A 14,068-nucleotide genomic window follows, 5' to 3' on the forward strand; every position below is an offset into this window, starting at 1 on the left:
GTAGCCATTATTTTAGGATGTGATTACCAAATTTGTCACAGGCTGAGAAGAAAAAAAATGCATCACAAATGTGCCATCCCAGTCCCATCTTAAAGTGGACTCAGACCCACTTGTAAAATCGAATTTGTACCTAGGTGATGAGCTGGTCCACCCATTTCAAATGTTTCCAGCTGCTGCCACCCGAGTAGTGCCCTTCTCCGAGCAGCCAAACAGCAGCTGAGGTCACTCGGGATGTGTCCCATCGACCAATCCCTTTTTTTTTTCGTAAAGTTGTGGCATATCTTTTCTTGATTCTATAGCACCTCATTAGTTAGTTAGTCTATTCATCTGGTCTTCAGCATTCTCTTCACCTGTAGCACCACATTTCAAAAGCTTCTATTCTGTTATCAGCTGAACTGTTTTTTCCTTTCTTATGTAAATAGTTCATGTAAGTATCATGCAAGAATGATTTCCTAAACTGAAAGTCATATCTGTGGGCACCTCCCTTCTTTTGAATTCGAATTATTACATTATTTTTGAAGACCATATTTTTTAAAATGTATATTACATAATAATATGATTTGGCTCTTTTTAGGCAGCAGGTCATGGCCAGAGTTAGCTGATTCAATTCGGCCCACCTGTGGCTTGCAGCTGCCCAGGCCTACTGCTTCCCCACCTAGCACTCTGTCTGCCTGACCCCCCCCCCCCTCTTCTTCCCCTGTGTCCCGCCTGCACCCTCACACCGTGTCAGTAACCTCGGCTGAAAGTGGCAAGGCCTTGTTGTTGACACTTCATTTTAATCATATATTTTATGAAACAATGAAAACCCCACGTAGAAATACCAACAATGTAGGAAAAGACAGATTGCTGCTTACTATAAAGAAGGTACATCAAGTTGCAGACAGGCACAAACAAAGACACTCGCCTATAGCTTTCAGCCATAGCCTTTGTCAGTAAAAGAGACACATGCACATACGAACGCACGCGTCCACACACACACACACACACACACACACACACACACACACACACACACACACACACACGCTAACTCCAACATCACTTCTGTTCTGGAGGTTGCAGATGCATTAAAGATGTACATCTTAATAAAATTTACTTACATTCTTACCTTCCATTGTGCATAACTACCGTATTTACTCGAATCTAAGCCGCACTTTTTTTCCGGTTTTTGTAATCCAAACAACCGCCTGCGGCTTAGAATTGAGTGCAAAGTAAGCGGAAGTTCTGAAAAATGCTGGCAGGTGCCACCACAACTAACTTCTGCCATCGAATATATGTAGCGCTACACAGGCATGCTTTGCAGGCACAAAGATAAATACTGGTGCCAAAACCTCTGTGTCAGTAAATAAATTTAAAAAAAAGGTGGAAGATGAGCTTTTTTCTCCGCCTCAGTTTTCGACCATTGCATTTTCATACATTATCCAACGAAGTAAATACAAATTCCGTATTGTTAATCTTTGAATGTAGCAGCATTTCAATGTCCTACAAAAATCCGACTGGCAAGACTGTTTGGGATGTTTGTCAATATGGCCAACTCTACTTTCTGAATTTTTGCCTACCTATGAGAAGAGATGGTTGCTAATATGAACTATATGAATTGTGAATCACATGCAGTATCCTCTTCACTATAAGTATAATACGAATATAAACATTTTGCCATGTTTTCTTTCGTGTTTGCTGCTATCTCATTTAAATCCTGTCTGCCTTATAAACTACGAAACTAGAGTGAGACAACAGCAAACGCAAAGAATATACGTATCATGTCATGTTTATATTCGTATTATTCTTATGCCTATTAGTGATACAGTCAGAAATGAAGCACGACAATTGACTAGATTTTTAAATCTAAGATGACTCTTATTTCTGTGCTGAATGTAATGTACTAAAGAGGCGTCTGCAAAGATTTTCAAACGGAGAAAAGTTTTTGCTAAACTCTCATTCAGAACATCATCTATCATACGCAGTCTATTATTTGATTCTTGTTCATCATTATCAAAGAAAGCAGCAGTGTAAGTAACAACAAATAGCAGTCTCTTGCCATTGTTTCGCTAATGAGAAGATTCCTCTCTTTTTTTTTAATTGTAAGCGGCGGTAGCGTGCACAAAAGCAAGCCATGCCGCTAGCGGCGACAGGCTGTAAACACTCATTGTCAGAATGCGACAAACAATGCATGACACAGTACAGTAATGCATTTTCAGCTTAGAGTGACGTAAACACCTATAACAAAGAGAACGGCACTTATCAGATCAAAGAAAAATAAGCAATCAATTCAAACCAGTCAAAGCACGTGAAAAAGGAAGGTTACCCGTAGAAATACGGACTGAGCTCCTGACACATAGCAATGGCTACCTGGTAAAGCTTAACTGCTAAGCTTACTACTCAAACCAAACTACTGTAGGTGTATAGTCATTCATTTGACCTACATTGTGTCTCATATTACAAAGGACCAACTTTGTTTCGATTTGGAGTTTCGGCCTAAAACTTTTCTCTCCCTTTGAATTTCGAGTCTCAAATTTCAGGTACGGCTTAGATTCGGGAAAATTTTTTTCCTTGATTTCGAGTCTCATTTTTCAGGTGCAGCTTAGATTCAAGTGCGGCTTAGATTCGAGTAAATACGGTACTAAAATAAACAACAGTCTTAGTTGTGATTGACTACAGGATTAAAAATGTGACAGACTGCCTCATTCTTACTACTTCTCTTTATACATTATAATCACACAAAATAGGTTCCTATTACACTTAAATTACACAGTTACACACTTACCACATTGATCTGGTCTCACCGTTCATTTTATTTGACCCGACAGGTCCTGCTCAGAGTGTTGGCGGGGCACGCCTCCCTGCCGGAGGAACGACTCCGGCTGGAGCAGCTGTGCAGCCGGCAGGGCACGCATGACTATGACGCCTGCATTGTGGGGACGGGGGCCACCCTGGTGACACTACTACGTGCGTTTCCGTCGTGTCAGCCCCCGGTCACCCGTGTCCTCCAGCTCCTGCCGCGCCTCACTCCGAGGCCGTACTCGCTCGCCTGCTCGGAGGCCCCCCCACATGTGGTGTTCAGTGTCATTCCTCGCGGCCTGTGCACCAACTGGCTGAGAAGTCGACTAGAAATATTTTGTGACCTGAGTAAAAGGCTCTCGGCTGTGGAACTCGAAGACAGTGTGGAACAGGATGTTCGGGTAAATAATTCTGAATAAAATCTGTGATTGTGTTATATCTGTTCACATTGTCATAGGTAAACTAGAGTCAAAACATAAAATCAGTTTTTTACCTCACAAACTATTATCTACTTCCTCCAATTGGCATTCTGTGTAGTGGACATTAAATTCTTAGCAGCTAAATGATGAATATGTCTTAGCTTCCCAAGAAGTGACTCTCATCTACTGCTTTGGAAAATACCATCAGAATTCCATCCACTTCCAGTATTCGTGCGTATAATGTCACTTGTTGACACAGTGTCTGACATCTGTGAGATGATGATAATATTTTCATACAACAAACTGGAATTGTTGGTGGAAAATAATATCCATCATTTGTATAGTACAAGAAATAAAGATAATTTTATGCTTCTCATTTGTCCGTTAAAACTACATGCTGAAGACTACCTAAATTATGGGAAAAAATCTTCAACAGACTAAAACATAAGGACATTCTGGACACAAAGTCATGTTAGGAGGAAAATACTACACTATACTCTGATATAGAAATAGTGTTACTCGGTGGAAGCGTTCGTGACAGGTGAACTGATAATTTGAGCAAGGCATCATCGATAATTAATAGCCTCATTACATAAGTATATTTAGGAAAAAAATTAAGGTTCACACCAGTGAATTATATTGCTAATTTCTGATGAGTCTCGTGTTCCCTTTTCAGGTAAGTAATTAGTGTGTGTTTTGAGATGGCTAGATCGTTATTCACAGTTGGTCTCCATAGTAAGAAGAGTGTCGGTCCAACCTTGGGTGCTGTTGCACCTGTTGTTCAGGTAACATCCAAAATACAGTACACAGACAGAAAAGTAAGAGAGAGATAATAACATTTATTCCCATCTCTTTGTGTATATGTGTATATCTCGATTACAGTGTAAAAAAAACCTCTCGAGAAACCTGTGAAATTATGAGAGAGAACTGCAGGCCAGTACTACTTTTGAAATGTCACTACTGCCAACACACACAAGGCCAGTAATACTTTTGAAATGTCACTGCTGCCAACATATAAGTGCCTAGGCTTATCGCTCAGAACTGAAAATGGGGCGGCTGGGGGCACATTACAGAGAATGTGAGGTCAGACGTAAAAAAATTCGTAAATACTGTGCCAGTCTCAGTCCAGAGATGATGAAAAGTTTGGGTTAAGAGCAACAGAAATGGAACAAAAAAGCATAGGAGACTATCAGGGGCCTAGTAACATTGGGTGGGGGAATCCGAGTAGCCAGAGCTGTGTAACAAACACCTGTGCCGCAGAACATATTCTGTTCAGCAACTGTATACTGGGTGTCCCAATGCAGTATGTCCATTTTTACTCTCATGCAGTTTTGTGGCAGTCATACCTATATAAAAATCTGTACAGTGGCCACGAGATAGTTTGCCACTCTCTCCTGTCAGAATTCTGATCTCCTTCAAGCATTAGTTTCCCCAAATCTCTCCCTTTGTTGTTGCACGAAGAGCATTGCCTATTATTGTATCCGTATACATATAACTTACCATTATGCATGTAACTCAAATGATTTCTTTTCTGCTTTCTCTGTGTCCATTTTGCCATTATAAAACAATATTGATGCATTTAACAACAGTCAACTCAACTCCTCTGTCTCTGTATTGTAACAAGTACAATGCTGAGTGGTCAGCATGATTGAATGTCATGCCTAATGGCCCGGGTTCGATTCCTGGCTGGGTCGGAGATTTTCTCCACTCAGGGACTGGGTGTTGTGTTGTCCTTATCATCCCCATCAACACGCAAGTAGCCTAAGTGGCGTCAACTCAAAAGACTTGCACCAGGCGAGCGGTCTACCCGACGGGAGGCCCTAGCCACACAACATTTATTTATTGAAAGAAATTCTGAAGGATGTTTTTCGACATGCACCATTAAATGTTGTGCTCACTCCAAATGAGGAACAGAAAGCATCTGCAAAAATTATCCGACATCTGTTGCTATGAAAAGTTTACAGAAGCTATGTAAACAACAACACCAGACCTGGCCAACACTTTTTACAGAAACACTGACAGGCTCTACAGCCCTGCAGTTTCTGGTGCACAGCTGTATTCAAAAGACAAACTGGCTGTTGTCTTCTGTCTCAGGTTCTTCAGCCAATATTTCTTAGAGCATCAAACGAACATCGATCGAAGATCACGTGATGGAAGCCAACAGACAGTCTGTCAATAAGTGGCCACAAAAGCCTTAACAATTTTGTATATTTGAAAGATTCTGCTGTTATTAATATAACAAAAAGATTCCATAATTTGAAAGCATTCCATTGACACCTTGTTAACTGTTTGAGACATGATAAGAAGTCTGATAAAGTGCAACTTATACTCTGTGGAAAGCTTAAATACAGTGAATTTGGAAGACCTGCTTTATCTGCAATTTGGGCACCTGTCAATAGTGTGGAAGTGGAGAGGTACTTCTCAATATACCATTTAGTTCCAGTTCTAAGTGACAGAAAGAGATCAGTGAAGTCAGACACTATTGAAACAGCTTCAGCGATTGCATTGAATAGATAAACATTTGTATATAGGCCTACATGAATGAGAACTAGCATTATGGTGTTGTGTTAAAAAAAGATGATAATAATAATAATAATAATAATAATAATAATAACAACAACAACCACCCTGTGAATAGTGAAAAAGAAAAAAATACTTTATATGTACGCGTTTAGGATATACACTACTGGCCATTAAAATTGCTACACCACGAAGATGACATGAGATATGATAAGCTTACAATATACTCACAATTATGAAGAAACCTGCACAACATCAGAGAATGGGGGCTTTATCTTGGTCATGTGGCTTAGACATGGAAAAAAGATCAGATAGTTCAAAATTTGTCTGACTAATCATATTTGGTTTATCACTGCTATTATAGTATACCACTAAATTATGCATTTATCAAATTTCCCAAGTTGTCACTACAGTTGAGTTTTGCAAAGTATGTAGTATATCCATATTTATTGTCTTCAATATGTCCTCCTTGCAGTAGTGTGTGTGTGTGTGTGTGTGAGAGAGAGAGAGAGAGAGAGAGAGAGAGAGAGAGAGAGAGAGATTGATTGTTAAAATTATTCAAAATCGTAACTACTCTTCTCTTTAATGTTGTGAGAGTAACAGCTTTATTCTTCATTAGATTCCAGTGTATTTTAGGAAGGCGAGCAATTTTCGCATGCCTCATTGTCATGAGAAACCACTGATACTTATTGGTCCTGGAACTGGAATTGCTCCATTTATTGGTAGGTTAAATGTATTTAATTCATCTTTAAAATTTTTTTATCTTTTTTACAACTAAAAAAATCAATTTTGCTTATTTATTTTCACAGGGTTTCTCCAACAAAGAGAAACTGAACAGTTAAAGTTTCAAAATAAGAAACTTGGCACAATCTGGCTATTTTTTGGTTGTCGCTATTCTTCACGAGATTTTATTTATAGGTATGTGCAAATAAAAAATTCTGGAGTTTCTAATGCAGTTTAAAGGCCAGGAGGAGTGTATTTATTAATTCTCTGTTTTTAACTTTCAGGTCAGTACTTCAGCAGTTTGTGGAGAAACAGATCCTGTCACGCTTATTTGTTTCGTTTTCCCGTGAAAGTGATGAAACTAGTCCAAAATATGTTCAGGTAAATGCAGATGTTCTCAGTCGAAAACCTTGCCACTGCTATACTTGTAAGTTTGCACCACAAATGAAGAATCGCTTTCTGCTGTACCCCAGTGAAGAATCGTATTTATTTTAACATCACATCTCACATAAGAGAAGCTCCTACTTGCAGTTGTCATAAATAGAATAGCTACAGCAGAGACAAGAAGCCTGAAAGCCACAAAGACTCGACACAAGTCTTGCTGGACAGCTGAGTAGATATGAGGACGTGGTGAAGAACCTCTTGTAAATCTCTGCCTGCTAAATACTTTTTTTTTTTTTTTTTTTAATAATTTCAGGGACAGAGGAACAAGGTGAAGAATAATAGGGGTCAGTCTTTTAGCTTTAGAGGCATTGACTTTGTATTCCCATGTTTGCGATGCTGCCTTTATTTTCAGTTGAATTGTAAATGATTTTTCTCTGTTTCCCTCCTTGAGCACACACTGATACCAGTACAGTTGATACCCCAGCCCAGCCCCCATCTTGAGTTCACACAAGACTGTAGTATACATTTATTTATGACTGTATTTGGACCTGTTTTGACTTTTGCATTGTCTGACAAATCTAACACTATTACACAGCAATATAAGTAAAAGATAGATTGGTACTCAGTCAGGGTGTATACGACCCGGAACAACTGGGAGATTTGGGAAAAACCGGGAAAAACTTGGTAATTTTTTACAGTTCCGGGAATTTTTCATTGTTTTAGTTTTCAGTTACATTTTTGTAGTTTTGGCTGGTAAGAACCAATATTCTAACAAAGGATATTACTGTATCCTGCTACAGCAGAATAATACTGCAGCAACAAAACATGAACAAGATAAAAAAACAAAAATAAAACTTCAGCTGCAAAGGAAATGCGCCACAAACAACAAAACACAGTGCTCATACAAGAGTCTGCCAACAGCAAAATGTGTCAAAGGCTTTAGGAAGACTATGCAATGCTTCATAACAACAAATTGCTGCCGATGAGCATGACGTCATAACTATTTACATTAAATTTGTTCGAGCAGTTGCAAGTGGGCTCACGCGGATGCGCAATTGAATCACGTATGTGTAGTACCTTCTCCCGCTTCTGGCTACAAGTTTGTGGCTGTTAGCTGTCCAAGCAGTAGCAGCAAGTAGCCAGAGGCTACATGGAAAATTTTACTGGTGTGGCCAAGCTGCCAGATTCACGCATGCACAGCAGGGCCAGATTTGTGTGTTTGTGTGTGTGTGTGGGGGGGGGGGGGGGGGGACTAGTGTGCCTGCCCCAAGTGGCAGTTTCACGAGGGAGGGGGGCAAATTCGTGTTCTTGAGGGGGAAAAAACCTTGTTTCACAAAGCACCTAGCATACAGCTCATGTTGATCTAGCGATTATTCATATGATTTTGAAACGCATCCATGTTGATTTTTTAACATTTTTGAACACATTCCTTGTTGATTTGTGAATAAATCATAAGTTGATTTTTGTAGAGGTGCATCGTGTGCGTGATGTCTCTGCCAGAGGAATCCCAGTCGCATATAGAAATAAACTTTCCTGCAGACAAAAAGGGGTCGGGGCTGTACAAGCTGAACGGGTGAATGCCAATCGCTGTTTGTTATGGGGTTGACTGGGTTTGCGAATGATCAGTTTTGTTATAATTACTAGTGAAATCCATAGTTTTGGACTACCAGTGTGGAAATAAGTGACAAACAGGAATAAGAGATAAGAAAGATCACGTATTACCTTCTTCCAATCCATATGTGGCATACAGCAAACCAGTGCTTAACAGTACTGGTTATGCTTTCTACCTGAGCCCCCATCTTACTCTGTTACTCGCTCCTGTGAACGGGAACGCGCTATGCAGATGTTGGTGCCTCTCGCATCCATCTAGAAAAGATAACCTGAAGATGCCTAAATAAGGCGAAACGCGTCATTGAAAAATAAAAAACTAAAATTGCAACCATGAGTGTTTTTAACCAATACGTATCATCTTCTCGGTGTGTCCAAGAAAATGAAATTTTGACAGAAAAGTTTTCGCCAGATCGCTACACTAGTAAGGGCCAGTTGTACAGTCCCTGACTAGCAGCCGCTTAAGTTCAGTTCTGGGAGTAGCATGGAAAACGCGTTGTACGAACATGTAATAAAGCCTAACTGGAGAATAAAAGCAGCATAACTAAACCGGTGATTGTGGCAGGGTTGGTGAAGTTAACAGAGAGTGAGTCTTGACACTGCAAGGAATAGTTACAGAATTAGTAATAACAAAATTGTTTGTTAGAAAGAGGAAGGAGAAGAAATGGGGACATCACACAAATTATGGAAGAACGTGATGATTCCAAATTTATACAAAAATTTCGGTCTACTACTTTTTGATCTCATGCTTGAGAAGCTGGAGCGTATGAATGAAATGTGAAACTATTTCCTAACATAAAGTTTTTTGCCTTTTGCAGGCCTAATAGCTATTTGATATTGGTACTTAGTGAATTATATTCTGTCGTGCTACAAAAATGACCATTTGTGGCAAAACAGTCTCATTTATTTGGTGTGTGTTACAGTTGCTGCAATATTAGACAGGCCTATTTAGTTTCATCTAGCAGACAGACGTAATCAGATCGAGAAACCACACCAGTCTTGGGTACTATTTGTATTAACAGCTTTTTCAATATTAGACAACAACATTTGGATTTTTTGTGTAGCAAAATGTTAGACGAACTCTGATGAAGTAATAGATTCTTTCACAGAAAGGAAAGCATGCCATGTAAAGCTGTAGCAAGATTAGAGAGGAAAAAATGCTAGGACCTAAGGATTGAACAAATGTGTACTATCTTGCTTGTCTCTTGTCTTTATGGTTTTATGTATCCCATATTTAATTCTATGTCACACAAAATAGAAAGTTATTAGCGAATAGGCAATAAAGAGTGCAAATTTTCTGAAGAGTTCTTGTTCTCCCAGTTACAAATAATCCCATCCAGTATTAATTGCGAGTTGTTTTTTTTAGGAGGGGCAGGATGTCAGATGGACCGATTGAGAACGGGAGAGCCTCCACAGGACATTTCAGTTTCCACTCTCGTGAATATAATTTGGTGGCATCCATTAGAAAATATTCACATTTGAATTCCAAGAGTGAAGTACAGTGACATACGATAGAAGAATGCTATGTGAAGAGGCGTGGCATTGCACTTTGGCACACTTGAGACCAAATAACATCTTACATTTTCTCAAACAGTTTTGCTTTATGTATCAGGCTGTTCAGAAAGATGTGCGCTACAAAATTATGAACATTTTTTGAAAAGCCAGTATTTTTTAATTTTTGGCGTCCTATCTCAAACAATTTGGGTGGGGGGGGGGCTCTGGAAATATTGCAGATGCACAGTGCAGTCTGAATTCTAGTGGGGAGATGGGTAGTCTCCACGTGACCTGTGTTTACATTTAGTGATTTTGCTGTTTTCTCTTCGTTTACTACTCTCACGTCAAATGAAAATAAAATACATCCATATAATTATGAAGGGCTAAAATAATATTACTTTCATATCTTATTTTATTTCCACGTTTCTGACAGTCACGCATTAATCGCCTTGCAGAACAATTAAGTTATTTTTGTCGGTTTTCTGAAGAAATTTGGCTTTTATTAATCTTTTGTGCCGAGGCAGTCAATTATTTGAAACGAAGTGTTTAATTCCATGCTATTGGCTAGTTTCAACTGTTCACTACATTTCAAGTGCACCTTTTCATCTTCTAGCTCGTGTTCAGTATGACATAATAACCAAACATGAGATAATACAGTACTGGTACTTCAAAAAAATTTACATCCCGAAAACCACACTGAAAAGCTTAATATAGGTCAAGGCCTACTTCATTGGGAATCTGGACATGCAAATGTGCACTATAAGCCCAATTATGCATTTTAGTATGGTTCACGAAATTGCGATGCTCTTGGAGTATCCTCTGATGCCTTGTTTCTTTTAGGACGTAATGTAAGATCTTTAATGTACGAACATGCAGGCTTCCTGCATCATGGTAGCTGCACAACCACATTGACGCCTGTCATCTGGAGCATGGAATTCCCACGTGGAATGTTTCCCTCATATATATATATATTGGTATAATGCTTCAGGGACCAAAGGAGTTGAGGTTTGGTTCCATCAGATTCACCTGGTCGTACTCCAAATCCCATGCCACTTTCCTTGATGTTGATCTTCACCTGTCCAATGGCCAGCTTCACACGTCTGTCCACATCAAACCCACCAACAAGCAACAGTACCTCCATTACGACAGCTGCCACCCATTCCACATCAAACGGTCCCTTCCCTACAGCCTAGGTCTTCGTGGCAAACGAATCTGCTCCAGTCCGGAATCCCTGAAGCATTACACCAACAACCTGACAACAGCTTTCGCATCCCGCAACTACCCTCCCGACCTGGTACAGAAGCAAATAAACAGAGCCACTTCCTCATCCTCTCAAACCCAGAACCTCCCACAGAAGAACCACAAAAGTGCCCCACTTGTGACAGGATACTTTCCGGGACTGGATCAGATTCTGAATGTGGCTCTCCAGCAGGGATACGACTTCCTCAAATCCTGCCCTGAAATGAGATCCATCCTTCATGAAATCCTCCCCACTCCACCAAGAGTGTCTTTCCGCCGTCCACCTAACCTTCGTAACCTCTTAGTACATCCCTATGAAATCCCCAAACCACTTTCCCTACCCTCTGGCTCCTACCCTTGTAACCGCCCCTGGTGTAAAACCTGTCCCATGTACCCTCCCACCACCACCTACTCCAGTCCTGTAACCCGGAAGGTGTACACAATCAAAGGCAGAGCCACGTGTGAAAGCACCCACGTGATCTACCAACTGACCTGCCTACACTGTGATGCATTCTATGTGGGAATGACCAGCAACAAACTGTCCATTCGCATGAATGGACACAGGCAGACAGTGTTTGTTGGTAATGAGGATCACCCTGTGGCTAAACATGCCTTGGTGCACGACCAGCACATCTTGGCGCAGTGTTACACCGTCTGGGTTATCTGGATACTTCCTACTAACACCAACCTATCCGAACTCCGGAGATGGGAACTTGCTCTTCAATATATCCTCTCTTCCCGTTATCCACCAGGCCTCAATCTCCGCTAATTTCAAGTTGCCGCCACTCATACCTCACCTGTCATTCAACAACATCTTTGCCTCTGCACTTCTGCCTCGACTGACATCTCTGCCCAAACTCTTTGTCTTTAAATATGTCTGCTTGTGTCTGTATATGTGTGGATGGATATGTGTGTGTGTGCGAGTGTATACCCATCCTTTTTTCCCCATAAGGTAAGTCTTTCCGCTCCCGGGACTGGAATGACTCCTTACCCTCTCCCTTAAAAGCCACATCCTTTCGTCTTTCCCTCTCCTTCCCTCTTTCCTGATGAGGCAACAGTTTGTTGCGAAAGCTTGAATTTTGTGTGTATGTTTGTGTTCGTTTGTGTGTCTGTCGACCTGCCAGCACTTTCATTTGGTAAGTCACATCATCTTTGCTTTTTATATATATATATATATATATATATATATATATATATATAAAAAAATGTGTTTCGATTGGTGACTGGATGAAGAAAAGATGTCAGCTCGGTTGCTCAGCAAACTTGCTACAATAATTTATAATGGGAGATCCATAAGTTCTTTTAATTATCTTAGAATGTCACCAGAACTGTTCACGTTTCTTCTAAATAGAGTTAATAGTGCGATAAGGAAAAAATACTGTAATACACGAAGCACTGTCGAAACTGAAATTACATATCACATTGCATGCATTACAGTCGAGAACACTCGGCATGCTAGAAGATGCAGTTTTAGTCAGTGATGATGTCTTTTCATTAGCACCAATAATTATTAACATTAACTAAGAATTATTAAAATTAACAGTTATTCAAAGCAGGCCGCATTTTTAGAGAACAGTTTGCAAACTACTGTCTTGGAGATAGATCTGTACAGTGGCATTATTTCAAAATTCAGACAAATGTGAATGGGCAGCACTGCTGTGACGTTTTAAATAGACGAATATCGAATAAAGAACACAGCTTCTTGATTTGTGTACGCTTATCTCCTGTCAACAATATTCCTTAGAAAAGAGTCGGCCAACTCTAACGATGAAATTTTAGTCTTGTAGAGGAGAGCATTTCCACAGCCAGAATTCTACTTGCTTGAATTTTTGTTAGTTCAATTGTATATGTGCTCCTAATTCAATAAATTTTGCCCTGCAGCTCAGATATTGTCAAACCATTTGTGTTCTGATCGCACATGACGGTCTCAGGAGCAGCAATATGCTGCTTATTTATGTAATCAGCATCAGTGAAGTCCCACAAACACCTATGCAAAGCATATATATCCAAAAAGTGAACATTATTTTCCGTTCCCCACTTCATAATTCAGTTTGTCCACTCACTATGAACACATGTAACCTCAAAACTCTTGTAACTAGTGTCGCTGAAGTTGGAACACACCAAAAGTGTTTAATTTCACCAACGAGTCGGACAAACACGCGGCGAGCATTTGCAGTGGCTGGTAGCGCAGTTACCTGCAATCTAGTGTCTTGTAAACTAGACTTTACTTTCAAAGTAACAGCTTTTACAGTTCCGAAGGAAAGTATACTGTCACTTAACATGGAGAAAGTGTATTTTTACCCAGAAGAAAATGTATTTTTAACCGGGAAATCCGGGAATAATATGCGAATTTTTTTTCCTTGTCCATGTATACACACTGTCAGTGTTAAGATGACATATTTAGTGAGTGGCAGACAGGAACAACGAAAAGGCATTTCAGTCAAAGCCTTCTTCAGAGAAGAAAACATGCACCTATTCATTCATTCATTCATTCATTCATTCATTCACTCATTCATTCAAGCACAGGTCATGAACACGATTGTCATCTCTGGCAGCTTGGATCAGAATGCAACTGTCACATAGGGGCTTGTGGGGAAATGACAGAGGAAATATGTTTGTAGACTAGCTTGGACACTAGGTCCAGGGGATAGTGCGTATCTGTGAAGGCTTGGTGAGACCTTTAGCATACTGGGAAAGGGAGTTCTTGTCACTGCAGATATGCCATCCCCAGGTGGCAAGGCTGTATGGGAGGGATTTTTTGGAGAGGAAGAGATGCCACTAATCAAAATGTAGGTACTGTTCGTGGGTTTGTTGTGGACAGATCATGAAGATATCAACAGGGGTTTGGAGTTTTGGGAGACTAGGATGGTCTCCTCTAGGTGGCCCATGAAAGGTTGGCATAG

General features: G+C 40.2%; 1 protein-coding gene across 2 annotated transcripts in view; it reads left to right on the forward strand.

The window, feature by feature from the left end:
* The window catches only part of LOC126164812 (methionine synthase reductase-like), a 93,840-nt gene that overhangs the window by 41,876 nt on the left and 37,896 nt on the right, over nucleotides 1–14,068 (forward strand). For both annotated transcript variants that reach the window (XM_049920269.1, XM_049920270.1), the window contains 4 exons: nucleotides 2,808–3,179; nucleotides 6,337–6,439; nucleotides 6,527–6,635; nucleotides 6,725–6,821. In XM_049920269.1, coding sequence (XP_049776226.1) covers nucleotides 2,808–3,179; nucleotides 6,337–6,439; nucleotides 6,527–6,635; nucleotides 6,725–6,821 — 681 coding nt within the window. The remainder of the gene's footprint in view (nucleotides 1–2,807; nucleotides 3,180–6,336; nucleotides 6,440–6,526; nucleotides 6,636–6,724; nucleotides 6,822–14,068) is intronic.

Source organism: Schistocerca cancellata, chromosome 1 (assembly GCF_023864275.1).
Source record: "Schistocerca cancellata isolate TAMUIC-IGC-003103 chromosome 1, iqSchCanc2.1, whole genome shotgun sequence".
NCBI classification, from domain to species: Eukaryota; Metazoa; Arthropoda; class Insecta; order Orthoptera; family Acrididae; genus Schistocerca; species Schistocerca cancellata.